This window comes from Oncorhynchus clarkii, chromosome 7 (assembly GCF_045791955.1).
Source record: "Oncorhynchus clarkii lewisi isolate Uvic-CL-2024 chromosome 7, UVic_Ocla_1.0, whole genome shotgun sequence".
Taxonomy (NCBI): Eukaryota; Metazoa; Chordata; class Actinopteri; order Salmoniformes; family Salmonidae; genus Oncorhynchus; species Oncorhynchus clarkii.
In genome coordinates, this window is record NC_092153.1 from 46289958 (window position 1) to 46310405 (window position 20448).

Consider the following 20448-nt stretch of genomic DNA (forward strand, 5'->3'; position numbering starts at 1 on the left):
CAAGTAGCTGACGACTCGACTTGAGTGAATTTAGAGACACTACTAACAGAAATTCGCACCGGAAATGGCAAACTGTCCAAGAAGATGAAGAAAATATCAGATGATTTCAAAAACTCTAAGCTGATATGACTTAACTGGCCAACGTGTGGCGAAGGCCGAAACCGGGTTAGCCCTGGAGAAAATCATAATTATGGGACTTAATGAAACAGGACGGAGGACTTCAGATGCCGTTCAAGTCTTTGTTTTGTATATTTCCCCGAAAACAACCAAAATTCATTCAGAATTCCTGGAAAAGGTAATACCACAACTACTGGACTAGGAGAACTTCACAAGGGCTCCCACAATTGAACGAGCACATCGAACAGGCGGCCCGAGAGAGGACACGAGCAGCAAACCAAGGGGCATCATCACAAAGTTCCTTAACTATAGGGTCAAAGATAAAGTTGTACGGCTGACCAAGCCAAAAAGTGGAGTAGTCGGACCTTTATCAACGCCGACATGAGCAGAGACCTCTACATGAAAAGCTGAGGATTTGACCCTACAAAGAAAAGCTATGGGAAAAACAATTACCCCGCACATCTACGGGTAAGACGGAAGGAAAGAGACAGACATCACACTGAAATCAGCCAAATAAGCTACCTGATTCCTGGATAACCTGGACAAGGAGAACAGTGGATATGGCAATGAATGAAATGTGTAGACTACAGGACAGCCTCTACAACAGACGATGTATGACAGATGGGGCACTGGACTATTGAACTTTTTAGGCTACTGAAATGAGGTGAACGATGGACTTTTACACCCCACCACATCAAAGACACAAAGGAGAACAGTATGTGTTGTTAAGGCCTTCCCTCACATGCCTATTGGAAAGAAAAGCACAGCAACCGCTCAGGCCATCTGTCTAAATGAATAACACTTTTATGACTATTGACTACGCAGCATGAATGGCAAACCATTAATTGGTAGGCTGTAGCCATGAACTATTTGTTTAAGTAACGAACAGACAAGTGAACAAGGCAACATGATGATTGGTGTGATCTGGACACTTATTTTTGAACGGTCCCCAGCCGATAGGCTATAAAAGCCTGAGTGGGTGGGAAGAAATGAAATGTCCCGTATGTGGGGGGGGGAGGCTGGGAGAGATGAAATATCATACAGCCGAAGACACTGAAATTGTAAGCACACAATACTTATATTTCCGTTGCATTCTCTCCCTTCCTTCTTTTTAACACGTTTAGTGTACTTTCGCCCGAATTTAGGCATCATAACGGGGAAGTTGATATGCGAATTGGAAAATGTCTTATCAATGTGGGCAACATGATATCATCACGTGCCGATTATCCTTTTCTTTTCTCTTTTCCCATAGAAAGTGCATTGAATAATGTTCATGAATTGGTTGAATGAATGTTGAAGAAACATGGGACAATTGCCGAGTTTATAAAAGAGAGTGACAAACACGCAGGCTATGTGCACCAAGCCCACAATTACGCACCTTTCAATCATTATTTCCAGCTCTTTGTTGGACAATTATATCGAAATGAATTCATTAACTGAATCCCAAGGTGGAATGTACAAGAAATGTAGCTAGGCCAACTGAACATGTAGCTGATAAACTCTGAAACAACACGTGAACAAATGGCACTTGCTTTGCCTCTACCAGTGCCCAGAGCTCTGTACCCCGGTGGGTCAAGACAAGTGAGCCCCACATGTGGATGTGTACAGTACAACGGAACTGTAGGCTACTCCAGTGGTTATAGGCCTGCATTTGTTGGCATTTATTTAATTGGAGTTGAACACATTTTTCTATTTAATATACTATAATGATGCCTAATGCCTAAATAATCTAATTCATTTTATTCTCAATTAACAGAGTGATGGCAAGTGGTTTTTATGTTGTTTTTCTCTTGTTATTGACCTTGCGAGGGATAACTTAGTCTTTTGCTTTGGAAAAGCAGAGGTATACCAGAAGAAATGATGTATACTTTGGACGGGTCTCATCTCTCTCAGAAGGTAGAACCAGCCTTAGACAGGACTCCTTAATAGTAAACACTATATTTGTTTCACAAACACAAATTACAGTGCATTCGGAAAGTATTCAGACCCCTTGACTTTTTCCACATTTTGTTACTTTAGAGTATTATTCTAAAATGGATCAATTGTCACACAATACCCCATAATAACAGAGCAAAAACAGGTTATTAGAACTTTTTGCAAATATATTGAAAATAAAAACTGAAATGTTAAATTTACATCAGTATTCAGACCCTTTAGTCAGTACTTTGTTGAAGCACCTTTGGCAGCGATTACAGCCTTGAGTCTTCTTGGGTATGACGCTACAAGCTTAGCACAACTGTATTTGGGGAGTTTCTCCCATTCTTCTCTGCAGATCCTCTCAAGCTCTGTCAGGTTGGACGGGGAGTGTCGCTGCACAGCTATTTTCAAGTCTCTCCAGAGATGTTCGATCGGGTTCAAGTCCAGACTCTGGCTGGGCCACTCAAGGACATTCAGATACTTATCCCGAAGTACTTAAGTAAAATACTTAGTACATTTCTTGTTAACAAACTATAATTTTGGCAAGTTGGTTAGGACATCTACTTTGTGCATGACACAAGTAATTTTTCCAACAATTGTTTACAGACAGATTATTTCACTTATAATTCACTGTATCACAATTCCAGTGGGTCAGAAGTTTACATACACTAAGTTGACTGTGCCTTTAAACAGCTTGTAAAATTCCAGAAAATGATGTCACGGCTTCAGAAGCTTCTGATAGGCAAATTGACATCATTGAGTCAATTGGAGGTGTACCTGCAGATGTATTTCAAGGCCTACCTTCAAACTGTGCCTCTTTGCTTGACATCATGGGAAAATCAAACTAAATCAGCCAAGACCTCAGAAAACAAATTGTAGACCTCCACAAGTCTGGTTCATTCTTGGGAGCAATTTCCAAACGCCTGAAGGTACCACGTTCATCTGTACAAACAATAGTACGCAAGTATAAACACCATGGGACCACGTAGCCGTCATACCTCTCAGGAAGGAGACACATTCTGTCTCCTAGAGATGAATGTACTTTGGTGCGAAAAGTGAAAATCAATCCCAGAAGAACAGCAAAGGACCTTGTGAAGATGCTGGAATAAACAGGTACAAAAGTATCTATATCCACAGTAAAACGAGTCCTATATCGACATAACCTGAAAGGCCGCACAGCAAAGAAAGAAACCTCTGCTCCAAAACTACCATAAAAAACCCAGACTACGGTTTGCAACTGTACATAGGGACAAAGATCGTACTTTTTGGAGAAATGTCCTCTGGTCTGATGAAACAAAAATAGAACTGTTTGGCTATAATGACCATCTTTATTTTTGGAGTGGGAGGCTTGCAAATTGAAGAACACCATCCCAACCGTGAAGCACGGGGGTGGCAGCATCATGTTGTGGGGGTGCTTTGCTGCAGGAGGGACTGGTGCACTTCACAAAATAGATGGCATCATGAGGCAGGAAAATTATGTGGATATATTGAAGCAACATCTCAAGACAGCAGTCAGGAAGTTAAAGCTTGGTCGCAAATTGGTCTTCCAAATGGACAACGACCCCAAGCATACTTCCAAAGTTGTGGCAAAATGGCTTAAGGACAACAAAGTCAAGGTATTGGAGTGGCCATCGCAAAGCCCTGACCTCAATCCCATAGAAAATTTGTGGGCAGAACTGAAAAAGTGTGCGAGCAAGGAGGCCTACAGACTTGACTCGGTTACACCAGCTCTGTCAGGAGGAATGGGCCAAAATTCACCCAACTTATTGTGGGAAGCTTGTGGAAGGCTACCCGAAACGTTTGACCCAAGTTAAACAATTTAAAGGCAATGCTACCAAATACTAATTGAGTGTATGTAAACTTCTGACCCACTGGGAATGTGATGACAGAAATAAAAGCTGAAATAAATCATTCTCTCTACTATTATTCTGACATTTCACATTCTTAAAATAACGTGGTGATCCTAACTGACCTAAGACAGGGAATTTTTACTAGGATTAAATGTCAGGAGTTGTGAAAAACTGAGTTTATTAAAGTTTAAATGAATTTGGCTATGGTGTATGTAAACTTCCGACTTCAACTGTATGTAAATAAGGTATTTCTGGGTTGTTGTTTTTTTTATACATCTATAAATATTTCTAATGACCTGTTTAAACTTTGTCATTATGGGGTATTGTGTGTAGATAGATGAGGAAATAATACAATAAGAAATCATTTTATTTACGCTATAACGTAAAATAAAATGTGGAAAAGGTCCAGGGGTCTGAATGCTTTCCGGACTATATGACTGTACATAACATGGACTTGTAATACTGACGCAGTGGTTGGGAGCTGAACACGCAGTGGTTGGGAGCTGAACACGCAGTGGTTGGGAGCTGAACACGCAGTGGTTGGGAGCTGAACACGCAGCGACCCAGACTCCTCTACTATCGTAGATTACACCTACAGACTGAAATGTATATATATATATTTTTCTATTTTTAGAATGATCATGATAATAATATGTACAGTACCAATCAAAAGTTTGCACACACCTACTCATTCAAGGATTTTTCTCAATTGTTATTGCTATTTTACTATTTTCTACATTGTGTAATAATAGTGAAGACATCAAAACTATGAAACAACACATATGGAATCATGTAGTATACAAAAAAGTTTTAAACAAATCAAAATGTATTTAAGGTTTTAGATTATTCAAAGTGGCCACCCTTTGCCTTGATGACAGCTTTTCACACACTTGACATTCTCTCAACCAGCTTCATGAGGTAGTCACGTTTCAATAAACAATCAAAATAAAAAAACTTTTCTTAAAAGTTCATTTGTGGAATTTCTTTCCTTCTTAATGCTTTTGAGCCAATCAGTTTTGTTGTGACAAGGTATGGGGGGGGGGGGGGGGGGGGCATACAGAAGATAGCCAAAGAGAAACAACAGTCCACCGTTACTTTAAGACATGAAGGTCAGTCAATACGGAAAATGTCTTTCTTCAAGTGCACTCGCAAATACCATCAAACGCTTTGATGAAACTGGCCCTCATGAGGACCGCCACAGGAAAGGAAGAAGAGGATAAGTTCATTAGAGATACCAGCCTCAGAAATTGCCCAACACCCCTCCAGCCTGTGTAAGGGCTATTTTACCAAGGAGAGTGATGTACTGCTGCATCAGATGGCCTCCACAATCCCCCGCCCTCAACCAAATTGAGATGGTTTGAGATGAGTCGGACCGCAGAGTGAAGGAAAAGCAGCCAACAAGTGCTCAGCATATGTGGGAACTCTTTCAAGACTGTTGGAAAAGCATTCCAGGTGAAGCTGGTAGAGAGAAGGGTAGAGGGTGGCTATTTGAAGATTCCCAATTATATTTTGATTTGTTTAACACTTTTTTTGTTTACTAAATGATTCCATGTGTTTTATTTCATAGTTTTGATGTCTTCACTATTAATCTACAATGTAGAAAATAGTTCAATCAGTTATAAAAACGAAATAAATGTTATTTAAATGTTATATATTAAAAAAACGTTTAATTTAGTACTAGTTCGGCAATGGACATTTTTAAACACTGAGCAAAAATATAAACATAATATGCAACAATTTTACTGAGTTAGAGTTCATATAAGGAAATCCGTTAATTTAAATAAATGCATTAGGCCTTAATCTATGGATTTCACATGACTGGGAATACAGATATGTATCTGTTGGTCACAGACATCTTTTTTTTTTAAAGGTAGGGGCGTGCTGCTGTTGTGAGGCCGATTGGACGTACTGCCAAATTCTCTAAAATAATTTTGGAGGCTGCTTATGGTGGAGAACAACCTTTTATTGTTCCCAGCACAAGGTGCACCTGTGTAATGATCATGCTGTTTAATCAGCTTCTTTATATGCCACACCTGTCAGTTGGATGGATTATCTTGGCAAAGGAGAAATGCTCACTAACAGGAATGTGAATACATTTCTGAGCAAAGTTTGAGAGATAGAACATTTGTGTATAGAACATTTTTGGGATATTTTATTTCAGCTCATGAAACATGATATAAACACATATTGCGTTTATATTTTGTTTCAGTAGATAAATATTGTCCTTCGTAACACACCTTACTTACTTAAAATAGGGCATTTGTGGTTGACTAGAGCTCTCCCGAGAGGTGCAGTGGTCTAAGGCACTACATCTCAGTGCAAGAGGCATTACTACAGTCACTGGTTCGAATCCAGGCTGTATCACATCTGGCCGTGATTGGGAGTCCCATAGAGCGGTGCACAATTGGACCGGGTTTGGCCGGTGTAGGCCGTCATTGTAAATAATAATTTGTTCTTAACTGACTTGCCTAGTTAAATAATGGTAAAAAAATATGTATCTGGCCAAGACTATATAAATATAGTAGCATGTGTGGGGAAATCAAGCCAGAAAAGAAAGTGCATTGTTTAACCTATAACCTGTTAGTTAATTTGCCTTGCCACCTTGATATAGGCCTAAGGCTAAGACAATAAAAAGACACAGTGGCATCATAAATTCAACCACACCTTTGTTTCATCACAAAACCGGAGAGCAACATCTGTCCAGTGGAGTCCACAAAGCATATTGCAAATAACAAACAGTTGCTGGTCAATCAAGTTTATGTTTCTGACATTTTCGGACTACCAAACAACTATTGATTTAGAACCACAGAGTTACAGCAAGTCGCAAAGAAAAGAGGAGCTGGCTCCAATATTCCAGCACCATTTCAACTTCAACATTTCAACATCATTAAATCACCTATGCTTAGTCTAATACAGTGTGCACTAAAATATATATTTTTTTAAACGATTTATTCCAATCAACTTAATTAAGCTAAATATGATTTGGCTTTAACTGGTACTGATTTCTGTGCTAAGTAGAAAAAAACATGTTGACTCACCCTACTTGTTGAGAAATGTCAATGCCATCCTCCTTTCTTTCATGTTGCCAAAACAGTCTATGACTGACATACAGTACACACTTTCAGTTTTAGTTATCCTAGGCTACCTGGCTAAAATGCTTGCTCACTAGCCTAACTTCCTTTCATGGGCAACGACGAGCCAGTTAGTTAACATTAGCATACTACATATTGAACTTCAGGCCAGGGACACACTGAATTAATTCATGATAAGATCAGAATCACCGTCATAATCATTGGCTAGTACGGAGAATGCAGTTAAACCGCAAGTCCAAATCCCTAGCTAACCACAACAACAACACAACGAGATGCAACAATTCAAGTATTTTTCTGTCAATAACGTTTAGCTTTTGATGTGATGTGATTGGTATGAAGCCAAATCCAAACTGGCTTTCCTTTACACTTTTTTTTGGACCACCAGGACCATTCACAGTTGAGCACAGTCAGTGTAGCTCAACGTCGATTGGCAATAATTTAGAGATGGGCTACACATACAAAGAAAGAGGGGCGCTATTTTGCTCGCTCAGATGCTTTCTCTGATGAGATACATTCAGCCCCTTGCGAATTGAGGGAAAATTATGAAACACAGAGATAAGAAAGATACATTTTTTCTTTCTTTCTTGATCAATATTTTTGGGTAAACGTGGCTTACCTTGGCATCCATGAATACACACCACTGTATTGTCAATTGTCAAAGACTCCAGCCACCCAAGTCATAGACTTCTCACACGGCAAGCTGTACCAGAGCGCCATGTCTAGGTCCAAAAGGCTCCTTAACAGCTTCTACAAATAATCAAATGGCTACTCAAACTATTTGCATTGACCCCTCTTGTTTTTTTTACACTGCCGCTACTCGCTGTTTATTATCAATGCAATATCTACATGAAAATATTACCTCCAGTACCTCAACTAACTTGTACACCCACACATTGACTCTGTACCGGTACCCCCTGTGTATAGTCTCGTTAATGTTCTTTTATTGTGTTTCTTTTTTTTTTACTTCACAACACAATGTTACTTGGAAGATAAGAAGTTTACCTCATAGCTCAACACACAGATATACATGTTTTTGGAAAGATATTTAAATAATGAAGTATGCCCAACTGTGGTCTGGGAAGCTCTTATACGAGAGCATATACGAGAGGTTTAATCATGTCTTACTCTTGACATAAGAAAAAGAATACCCATAAAGAATTAGAAATACGAGAACAAACATTTTAACACCCTTCAACAGTTGAACACTTTGAAGCTCGAATGTAACACAATATACACCCGATCTGCAGAGATTGCTGCCATGAAATCTAAGCAACAATATGTTGAGCAAGGTGAAAGTGCAGGGAAAATACTTGATTGGTAAATTAAGAAATAGGAAGGGAAACATACAGTATCAAATCAAAGTTTATTTGTCACGTGCGCCGAATACAACAGGTGTTGGTAGACCTTACAGTGAAATGCTTACTTACAGGCTCTAACCAATAGTGCAAAAAAGGTATTAGGTGAACAATAAATAAGTAAAGAAATAAAACAACAGTAAAAAGACAGGCTACATACAGTAGCGAGGCTATAAAAGTAGCGAGGCTACATACAGACACCGGTTAGTCAGGCTGATTGAGGTAGTATGTACATGTAGATATGGTTAAAGTGACTATGCATATATGATGAACAGAGAGTAGCAATAGCGTAAAAGAGGGGTTGGCGGGACACAATGCAGATAGCCCGGTTAGCCAATGTGCAGGAGCACTGGTTGGTCGGCCCAATTGAGGTAATATGTACATGAACGTATAGTTAAAGTGACTATGCATATATGATAAACAGAGAGTAGCAGCAGCGTAAAAAGAAGGGTTGGGGGGGGAACACAATGCAAATAGTCCGGGTAGCCATTTGATTACCTGTTCAGGAGTCTTATGGCTTGGGGGTAAAAACTGTTGAGAAGCCTTTTTGTCCAAGACTTGGCACGGTACCGGTACCGCTTGCCATGTGGTAGTAGAGAGAACAGTCTATGACTGGGGTGGCTGGGGTATTTTACCATTTTTAGGGCCTTCCTCTGACACCGCCTGGTGTAGAGGTCCTGGATGGCAGGCAGCTTAGTCCCAGTGATGTACTGGCCCGTACGCACTACCCTCTGTAGTGCCTTGCGGTCAGAGGCCGAGCAATTGCCGTACCAGGCAGTCGATGATGCAGCTGTAGAACCTTTTGAGGATCTCAGGATCCATGCCAAATCTTTTTAGTTTCCTGAGGGGGAATAGGCTTCATCCATAGCATTCAAACCCCAGGTAGCATAACAATGGATCCTTCTGAAATCCACTCAGTCTTTAAAACATTTGATCACAAACTGTATCAATCCTAAAGCAAAAGTTCAAATTAGGATATAGACAATTTCCTTAATAAGCCAATTTTACCAATTATAAGTGTATCAGAGAAAATGAATATGGATAGAAACATTACCCCGGGTGAATTGTTGGAGTCCATCAATAATCTAAAAAATAGGACATCTAATGATGAATTCCCAGTGAAATATATCGACACTTCCGTTCCAAATGACTGAAACCTATATTACTTATGCTCACAGCAGATCTAGAGAAAAACATACTTCCCCAGTCTCTGTTTGGCTACAATCGCCCTATTTAAACAGAAAGATAAGGATCCATTGTCATGCGGATCTGTCTGCCTATTATCACTCATGAATGTGGATCACAAAATCATTGCTAAAGTATTGGCTTTTCGCATAGAAACAGGAACAGGATTTCTTCAGACAACCTCCAATAATTCATCATACCAAGAACTTGAACGCTCCAAAAGTGGCAGTATCAATAGATGCTGAAAAAGCATTCGATAGGGTGGAATGGGCATATTTGGTGACTGTCTTTAAAAAAAAAAAATGATTTTGATCTGTTATTTATTTCCTGGATTGAGCTAGTGCAAATCCCCCAAAGCATCTATATGAACAAATTGACAGATCTATGCATCATTTCTGTTATCAAGAGGGACAAGACAGGGATGCCCTTTGTCTAGTTATTTCTTTTCTTTAGTCACAGAACCCTTAGCATCAGTAATTAGAACTCATGGCTCAATCTGGGGCATAGAGATTGGTGGAGATCAACGTGTGATGTCATTGTATGCGGATTACATTTGACTGTATCTGTCTTTTCTTTTACTACTGTTGGACACATATGGTGCTCTATTTAAAGTGAATTGGGAGAAAACTGGAAGAATGCCCATTTCTAATTATACTTCTCAAGCTTAGAAAGTACATTTAAGTGGAAATAGACAAAGACACATATGTAATACCTGGGTGTACTGATGCCATGCAATCTGGAGGAGGCATATAAAATCAATTACTTTCCTTTAATAGATACGATTGAATTCAATGTTCAGAGATGGAGATCTCTCCCAATATCTATGTTACATGTAGGTAGAGTCAACACAATAAAAGTGTATATTTTACCAAGATTGATGTATTTATTCCATACCCTGACAGTTTCAATTTCATCCAACCTTTTGAATAAATGAAATGGCCTGGGGGTCTTGGACTACCTCATATGAACATGTATTACTGTGCTACACATCTTGCATTCACTTAAACAATGGACAGCAGACTATCCTGGTGCATGGAGGAGTGTTGTCACAAAAATGTAATACCTTATGATTATTTAAGATAATTCATAGGACTGTAATGTAATGTCACATTTTGTTTGGAGATGCAGAAAGCTCAAAGGAACCGTTTTATTGCACATGCTGTGGTCCTGTGATAAACTGACACCATTGTGGGATCATGTATGTGCTGTCATTTCATTGTGTCTAGGAATTTATATCCATTTCTGTCTGTTGGGAAATGTAAATATTGGTGATCAATATCAGAAAAAGTTTTGTAGTCTAGGTCTAATTGCTGCAAAGAAAATGTATAGCCATGAATTATAAACCTCATATTCACCCTCAATAAGAAACTGGAGGACTGAACTACCTGTCTACATACTGTTGGATTTTGTATATTATAAAGCGAAATAAAAACCAGATGTGTTTGACAAAATTTGGAAACCATATGTTGATCACCTCGGGGAATGTGTTGTATAGTGTGCATTTTGTTTTTGTGTTTTTGTGTTGTGAGGTGCTGTGGAAAAACATATTTTTTTTTAAAAAACTGATACTCTTGATTTAGGTTGAATGAGATATCCTGTGCTGTAGCTGTGTGTGTATTGAGCTACAGTAACTGCCTGTGTATTATTCAGTATGCATTTGCATGTATTGTATCTCTGCAGTACTGCTCACATAGATGACTACAGTAAAACTCCAGAATGGTCAACTGTTTATATTTTACACCACTGCTATCGGATACTGGGAGCTTCACGCAGTGACGGGACATTGTGTCTGTGTGATTATGTGCAGGTGACTATGCCCAGCTGAGACTGAGGATTCCCTACCTGGATGCAGGGGTGTATGATGTTCCCATCATAGTGTCGGACTCTGGGAACCCGCCCCTCTCTAACAGGTCTATGATAAAGGTCAAGGTGTGTCCGTGTGACGACAACGGAGACTGTACTACCACCGGAGCTGTAGCTGCCGCTGGACTGGGGACCGGAGCGATCATAGCCATACTCATCTGTATCATCATACTGCTTAGTGAGTATAATACACACTTATACACACACACACACCTGTGCTGTAGGTGTCATTGACTGTGTCAACCTACTACTCCCAGCCCTCCTCTGTCTACCCTGCTGATGTTTTGTGTGTGTTGCAGCAATGGTACTGGTGTTTGTGATGTGGATGAAGCGGAGGGAGAAGGAGCGTCAGGCCAAGCCCCTGTTGATTGACCCAGAGGACGACGTCAGAGACAACATCCTGAAATACGATGAGGAGGGAGGAGGAGAGGAGGACCAGGTCAGTGATATACACATGCACTAGGACTTCGTTTAACAACACAGCCATACTTATAGCCTGATGATGACCACACCGAGGATGATGAAGCCAACGATGATGACGACAACGATGATGAAGATGTAATGTTTAAAAATACTGTGATTGCACTCAGACACTTTCTCCGCCATTCTTACACACCGAGTCCCCTTCCTTGTCTGGTGTTGCAGGACTATGACCTAAGCCAACTGCAGCAGCCCGAGGCTCTGGACCACATCATCTGTAAACCAACGGGGGTGCGCAGGGTGGACGAGAGGCCTGTCATCGCTGAGTCCCAGTACCCCATCAGACCTAGCCTGCCTCATCCCGGAGATATTGGAGACTTCATCAACGACGTATGTTAACTATTAGACATTGTTCATCTCAAAAGATCATACAAGTGTGTTAATGTTCACGTCCCTGTACTTAACAGTGATATCTTTTCAAAAGTTTTCAAACACAGTAGCAAGGCACAGTAGAAGTATTTTGACTTCCTCTCCTCAGTGTTAACTAACCCTCTATCTGTTTCTCTGTCAGGGTCTGAGGGCAGCAGACAACGACCCCACAGCCCCGCCCTATGACTCCCTGCTGGTGTTTGACTATGAGGGCAGCGGCTCCACGGCCGGCTCTGTCAGCTCCCTCAACTCCTCAAGCTCAGGGGACCAGGACTACGACTACCTCAACGACTGGGGCCCCCGCTTCAAGAAGCTGGCTGACCTCTATGGCGGAGGAGACGACGACTGAGAAAGGGGTGGGGTACGGAGGGGGTCCGGGGGGAGGGTTTGGGGTTGGGGTCAGATGCTCCTCGAAACCACAGGCAGGGCCCAAGCAGTACCACATTAGATATTTCCATAGTAGACCAGTGAGGACAGAACGGACGTTAGAGACTGTTCTAGAACACGGCCTGTGACCTCACCAGGTTCTGCTGCTACTCTATTCTGGCTTTTTTTAGTGGCAAGTTTTTAGTGTGTTTTGTTTCTCACTCTACTGAATTTCAAGCTATCTGGGGACACAAGGCACTTCTGAGAAGCAGGAGTGATGACGCTCGTTTGGCTTGGATGGTAAAAAGGAACAGGACAAACCCGTCTCTTTTTGGCTTAACGCTGAACAGAGTGTACAGAAAGACACTTCTCTCTCAACTTGAATTTCATTAGAACAGAAGCACTGTCGTTTTATAAAGTGCCTTTTGTGGTGTGTTTTGTATTGAACTCCTGCTATCTCAGGGTTGTTTGCCATTGGAGTGGTTTCGAGCGGCACACTCCCTTGTAACCTCCATGCCCCCAACCTTCATATGGCTCCCTCTCCTCTTCTCTCTGGTGTAGGAAGAACTACTGTACCCAGCAGCAACACAGAGAAGTGAACCTCACAACGAGGGCTGCTGCAGGTTAAGATCAGTTGAACTCTGACCTTTTGGAGCATTTTGGGGAAGTACTACTAAAGCAACCCTCTGTCAGTGAGACCTGATACACACTAGGGTGATCGAAGACTTTCCCAAGCATCATCCGGTCAACACAACAACACACTGACATTGGGTGTGTGAGTGTATGTGGTTGTTTTTATAAATGTGGGGTTTTTCTAACAAACAGAGAATGCCTGCCTTTCCTCTGTGAACTCAGTCTAGGAGCATTTACATTTGGACGCTTGCCTGCCCTGTACGGTTTTGTGTTGCTTTCCACACTGTAAAACTTATATAGGCATGATCTGAGTAGTGAGACAGTATGAGACAGTACGAATTTAAATGGCTTGGAAAGAAGGCACTGAAAAAGAAGCGTTATAAGGATTTTTTTGCCTTGAACATTCCCATTTTTTAGGTCAACAAAACTATTAAAAGGTGCATGATTTTTTTTCCAAAATGTTTTATTCAACGCACTTGTTCTTATGTGGTGAGAATGTAAAAAAATAGTACGCTGAAAATATATGAATATACTCTGTAAAAAGACATTCAAAAAAGAAAATGCTGTAAGATACCTATTTTTTGAAGTATTAACAACCAAAAGGTTGATGCTCTTCAATGGGCTGAATGACATTTTGGCCCGGCCATTTTCAATGTGTGCGTGTGTTTCTTTTCTAATCTTGGTCAAGATGCTGTATGTAGGTTTCTTTCAGTTTATCTTTTTCACACAAAAAAAAATTGTTGGTTCTTTTTTAAGAATTAAGAAAGCTTTGTTATAGTTCCGTTTTTTTAATATGTCAAATGCAGCCCTCCCTCTTCTCATGTGTCTTTGACGCATTCCTGTCGGCCTCTGAAGTTGGAACTGTTCAAGGGTTAAACAGCCATGCCTGCTGATAGTTGTTCTATTATTCAGTGTATCTGAATTCTTTTCTTCATTGATCTGGATATGTGCTTTAGAAAATAAATGAGACATGTTTTAAAAATGTGGCACCTTACTTATTTCTACCCTGTTCAACCATCAGTGTTCTTCACTCCCAACTTTCTGAGATTACACCCTCCTGGAATATACTCTTGATGCTATTTTTATCTTAAACTTGGCCATTGGTTATTTTACACCCTCGCTGAATGACTGACTGTACTATTCTCTGTTTGTGTTTTTGCTGGATGTCAAGGCCTGGCGGTTCTAACTCCCTGTACACTGCAGAGCTGGGTCACAACGTGTATTTGTGTCCATCCCTGTGATTTCAATTAGTCAGCTGAGGCCCCAAAAAGCGGCCGGGGAATGGAAGGATTTTAATCCTCCCCGGCTGTGTGTCTATCAATTAGCCACACCATTAATCCCCAGGACCTAATCTCATTAGATAGAGAGCCTTTAATGAGACACCCAGAGAGACAAATTATTTATATATATATATATATATATAATTGTCTTCAGATGATGATGCAAATGGAGAGTTACTTCGGTTTCTTCAAGGGTTAGGCTACTTTGATATATTGGCAAACAGTTCCTGTGGCCCTGTCCTGCACACTTTGAGTCCCACAATCACACCGGCGTAATTTAGTGCTTCCAACCCCTTAAACAGTGTGTGTTTGAGCTACAGACTTCTTTTTTTGTATTGGTTTTGTCTATTTGTGTTCTTCTGCTTCAGCTGATACCAACCATTAGTATGTGTGATTAACAGGGGATGAGCTAGAGCGGATTGTGAGATAAGGGCGGATCCCGAAAACGTTTCTTCTCACAAAAATGTCTGTAAAATCCATACGGTTTGAGCTACATACTATTATGAGCCCACTATGAATAGCGGAGACTCTCACAAATGTGCATGTTTGCTCAATGTTTTGTTCGAGGACGTTCACAAGTCAAACAAGTCATTAGAAAGTAAGGTTTCTTCTCCATAGAATATCATAGGAAATCCCAGGACATAGTGTCTACAATGCTGATGTAGTTTCTGTCACAAACACCACACAGTTGTCACTAAGTAGTTGGATATTCATTTTCTACTGAGCAAACCATTTCTGTACTTACAGCGTTCTTATAAATTTATTTTCTATTTGGTTTTTGCTCGACATTTGTGACTCGTTTCAAGAAAATAGGTGTATGTCACAGATCACTACTTCACAGGAGAGCCGTTTTTTTATAAAAATGCATGTGACCTTTCATGTGCCTTAATAAAAAACTAGTATGGCATATGTAAATACTAATACAATTGTTAAATTACGAGCCTAGTTGGTTCAGCCACAGAAAAGTCAGCAACCTTCCCCCTAGCCATGATTGGCTGAGATAATGAGTGGAGTGGACATGCCGAGAGATGAGTTTGGATTGGTCTGCCATATAGCATACTTCTGTCTATTTGAGCTGGTCAGTATGTGTAGGAACTCCTGTGTAACGCCGCTTTTTATAAAAATGTATCGCGTAGTAAAACTGGATAAGTGTTGCTCTCCACTTTCTGGAGGACCGAGTTTTGAAATCTGTGGAATTTGAGTATCATAGCTAAGGAGATGGAGAAAACACCAGTCTCTGGATTACATCTCCATCTAAGGGCAACCATGGCATCCGTGACAGGGAGATGTATCCACCCTTGATGTAAATGTGTAAGATAGTCTAGCTAGCTACATTTTCAGATATTACACGTTTATAATTTTGACAGAAAGTGGTTTCATTTCAAGTTAAAGTGTACTGGTAGCTAGCTAACGTTGGCTGGCTCGCTAGCTAACGTTACATGTATGATCTTATTATTCGTATCGCAGAGCCATTTGCTTTGCTAGTTTTAGTCTAATGTTAGCTAGCTAACATTGAACCTGGTTGGTTAGCTACCTGCAGATTCATGCAGGGTAGTAACATCATGAGTTGAGATGATGGTAAATTGTTTACCTAGCTAGCTAGCTACATGTCTTAACAAAAGACTCCACTATGCAAGTAACCATTTCAGGTTTGTTCGTAAATTCAGTCTGGCCATCTACTCCGATTTCAGAGCACTCTCATCTGAGTGTGCCAGAGTGCAGAATAACTGATGAATTTACAAATGCTCAACACCCGTTGAATATGGCCGGTGTCAGCGAACGCCGTGAAAAAAGCGTAATGAAATTGCTGCCAGCAGCACAGTTAGTCACCAACGCTAGGGCGAGTAAAATGGTCAGAGTTTGGGTGGGGGCTGAAGCTTAAGAGGGTGTGAACGATGCTGAATGGGTGTGGGCAAAGAGCTCTCCAGTAGGTGTACCAAAAATTCAAAGGCCATTTTCTCGAAAGTGAGGTTACAAGTTTGTCAACTTTCAAAGCAGAATTACTTTCCCATTGTTCCTCAAATGTAGTGTATGATATACCATGTTGTAGCTCTGTGTGTCTGCTTTTATCCAATGTAAAAAAACACAATTTCAAATTTTGCTACATAAGACCAAATCAAGGCAGTCGGTCACATTTGTCAATAAAACTCATGAATGCCACTGTTAATGTTAAATTGTTTTGTGTTCTACTTTTTGCCCTAGTTGTCCTGAAAATAAAATGGTAAAACACTTAATTGTGAGGCTAAATATAAGGGCTAGACATGCAGATAAATTACTGTAGTGAAAGAAATCTGATTTTTTTGTTGGGAGTCCCTAGGACTGATAAGGTTTAATGAGTTAAAGAGAGAGTAAAGCAAACTTGATGTGGCTTATTGATCAATTGTGTATAGGCTACTGAGCAATAGTTTAGCAGTTGGCCATCGGCCAGCGCCTTATGTGTTGTAAATAAAGTTTTCCTTTTCAAATGCGCTCAGCCCAGCTCTTTAATTTCCTCCCCATAAAGGCCTCGTCTCTTGGGCCGGCAGAGGGAACAATCCATTCTGAGAAAGACCTGGACCGCTGGGTGTTAGTGGTGCCCTGGTAACTGACTGTTTACAATTTAGTGCTGATGGGGCTGCTCCTGTCACTTGTATACCGGGTCTGTTGTGCTGACACAGTGGGGCACTCCTGCTATTTTAAGATCAGGTCGTGAATGAGATCAAGGCTGCGATTCAATCAGATTAAGCGTTAACCGACAATAGCAGATACCCGCATAGCTGGTGTTTTGGTGGTGTCGACGGTGTAACTGCATTAAGAGCTGTCAAATCGGTGAGCGGCTGCTCATGTGTTTATCACGAAGCTACACCCCTCCCACTCGTGTTAGAAGTTCGGAACGAGAAAGTGTAGGCTGTATATAGCCTATCGAAATAATGACAGTCAAGTTTAAAATCATTAAACGAAGCAATAAAGATTTATATCAGTTATCGAGGTGTAGAGGCTGTATGGGATTCTTACTAATGCGACTCGCTGCATCCAATGGCAGTGTCAACAATAGCCTAATGCACAGGGCAGCTTGCTGATTTGACAACTCTAATGCAGTTCCACCTCTGACATCGCCAAAACAACCGCTATACAGATTTTGGCAAAAGCGGATCTGATTGAACTGGGCCCCAAAGCAGGAGAATCTGATGTGAATGCTCAGAGTAGAGAGTAAGTCCAATCTAGTAAGTCCAGTCTAGTTCTGTCCGCATCCCAGTCTACCTCTGGCTGCTCATCTGAAAGGTTTGCAGCGGGGGAGAGAGATGGAGCAGAGACCAGATGGGTCTCAACCTGTCAAACTCTGTATTTTATGTAAATAACATCTTTCAGATATTAGTTTACCCATCACATACCAAACTACCATAGACTTTGCAAACTTTCCACCAGAATGTGCTTGTGTATCTGTTAGTAGGTCTATCTCTGCAAAGTACCACTGCGTTGCACTAAAACACCTTGTTGAATAACTGACTTGCAGCATCTACCCTTCCCAATGTGGTGTTAGTGCCTTATCTGGTCCTGTCAGAGTGTGGTGATAGTGAGCAAACACACTTTGAAGGGTTTAGAAGCCTTCATCCATGGCTAATGCAGACTGGGGTGTAGAGTATGGCTCATCTGAGAGACTCCTGCTCTGTCTGCTATTTCCATTCAACCCCATGTCCATTCATCCAGTATCAGTACAGGCATGCAGACCAGGGCTTCACATGAACAATCAATTGGAAGCAGAGTGATTAGTATAAATAAGTCATCAGCCACCATGTGTACTAGCATTAACTGTGTATGTGTAAAGATATCACAGTAACATGATGAAGAGTAATGACAAACCTAACTGACTATGTACCTGCTGAACCCGTTTCCTCGAGGCATTGTGGTGTCTGTCAACAAATGTCGAATAAAGGTACATCGTTTTTAAAGGGATGGCTTAAGATAAATGTACTGAAAACCCTAGTGAATGGAAAGTCCATGAGAAAATCCGTTGGCTATCAAGTAGAAGGGATTTCGGATGTTACTTTTATTCAGTGCGCAAAAGGTAGCCACACCTGTAGAACACATTACGCACTTGCAGTAGGTTAGTCTGAATACCAACCACTGAGAAGTGCGCAGGAAAGATGTACTTTTCCTAAGTCTGAATCGGCCCCCAGGTGATGAGCCTGAGAGACACTGCCTAAGGGACTAGTCAGCAGCATGACACTGATGTGTGTGTGTGTGTGTGTGTGTGCGTGTGTATGGCCTGCAGCAGTGGGATGGTCTGAATGAGGCCCATTAAAGAGGCCAACAGGCTATTAACCCCAAATTCAATACTTCACAGGTTCAGCCACAGTTATGAACCCATTCCGGCGGCAGTCATAAACACTGGGCTCATTTCCAGGCCAGAGCAGACCGCTTCACATGACCCCAATTCTCATTAACCCACTCTGGAACAGTAAAAGACATGAACGAGAAAAGACCCCAATAAGTTAGCGTAAATAAAGAACAAGGGCTCTATTCAATATGCATCGCGGAAGTTAAGCGCTAATTGAAATTTAAAGGCAATGTTTAGCGTTGGCGGAGGCAGCGTTCACGGTAAACGCTGTATATGTCGGCTCAATCAGAAATGACCTTTACATTTCTATAGCAAAGTCTGTAACGGTTAGGCAATACAGATTGAATAGAGCCCTAGGTGTTTTTCCTCTTCATGGAGATCAAGGTCAGCTGCTAGATGATCTCTGACTTGTTACTTCACACGTAAAGACTCCTCTTAACCTCCCCCTGATCTCTGGTCCTCTAGGACTGAGCCTCCTCTTGATTTGAACCATGGTTAACCTTTAACCATCATGAAGTCAGATAGTTACATACACTTAGGTTGGAGGCATTAAAACTAGTTTTTCAACCACTCCACAAATTTCTTGTTAACAAACTATAGTTTTGGCAAGTCAGTTAGGACATCTACTTTGTGCATGACACAAGTCATTTTTCCAACAATTGTTTACAGACAGATTATTTGACCTATAATTCACTATATCACACTTCCAAGCGGTCAGAAGTTTACATACTAGGTTGACTGTGCCTTTAAACAGCTTGGAGAATTCCAGAAAATTATGTCACGGCGTTAGAAGCTACTGATAGGCAAATTGACATAATTTCAGTCAATTGGAGGTGTACCTGTGGATGTATTTCAAGGCCTACCTTCAAACTCAGTGCCTCTTTGCTTGACATCATGGGAAAATCAAACTAAATCAGCCAAGTCCTCAGGAAAAAATTGTAGACCTCCACAAGTCTGGTTCATCCTTGGGAGCAATTTCCAAACGCCTGAGGGTACCACGTTCATCTGTACAAACAATAATACGCAAGTATAAACACCATGGGACCACGCAGCTGCCATACCGCTCAGGAAGGAGATGTGTTCTGTCTCCTAGAGATGAATGTACTTTGGTGCGAAAAGTGCAAATCAATCCCAGAACAACAGCAAAGGACCTTGTGAAGATGCTGGAGAAAACAGGTACAAAAGTATCTATATCCACAGTAAAACGAGTCATATACTGATATAACCTGAAAGGCCGTTCAGCAGGGAAGAAGCCACTGCTCCAAAACAGCCATAAAAAAAAGCCAGACTACGGTTTGCAACTGCACATGGGGACAAAGATAATACTTTTTGGAGAAATGTCCTCTGGTCTGATGAAACAAAAATAAAACTGTTTGGCCATAATGACCATTATGTTTGGAGGAAAAAGGGGGAAGCTTGCAAGCCGAAGAACACCATCCCAACAGTGAAGCACGGGGGTGGCAGCATCATGTTGTGGGGGTGCTTTGCTGCAGGAGGGACTGGTGCACTTCACAAAATAGATGGCAACATGAGGCAGGAAAATTATGTGGATATATTGAAGCAACATCTCAAGACATCAGTTAAAGCTTGGTCGCAAATGGGTCTTCCAAATGGACAATGACC

The 20448-nt window shown here is 41.1% G+C and overlaps 1 protein-coding gene across 1 annotated transcript in view; it reads left to right on the forward strand.

Moving 5' to 3' along the window:
* LOC139413384 (cadherin-4-like) overlaps window positions 1-14209 on the forward strand; it is a 247014-nt gene extending 232805 nt beyond the window's left edge. The window contains exons 14-17 of the mRNA XM_071160707.1: window positions 11324-11557; window positions 11679-11818; window positions 12025-12189; window positions 12371-14209. Of these exons, the coding sequence (XP_071016808.1) occupies window positions 11324-11557; window positions 11679-11818; window positions 12025-12189; window positions 12371-12577 (746 nt within the window). The 3' untranslated portion in view covers window positions 12578-14209. The remainder of the gene's footprint in view (window positions 1-11323; window positions 11558-11678; window positions 11819-12024; window positions 12190-12370) is intronic.
* The last annotated feature ends 6239 nt before the right edge of the window (window positions 14210-20448 follow it).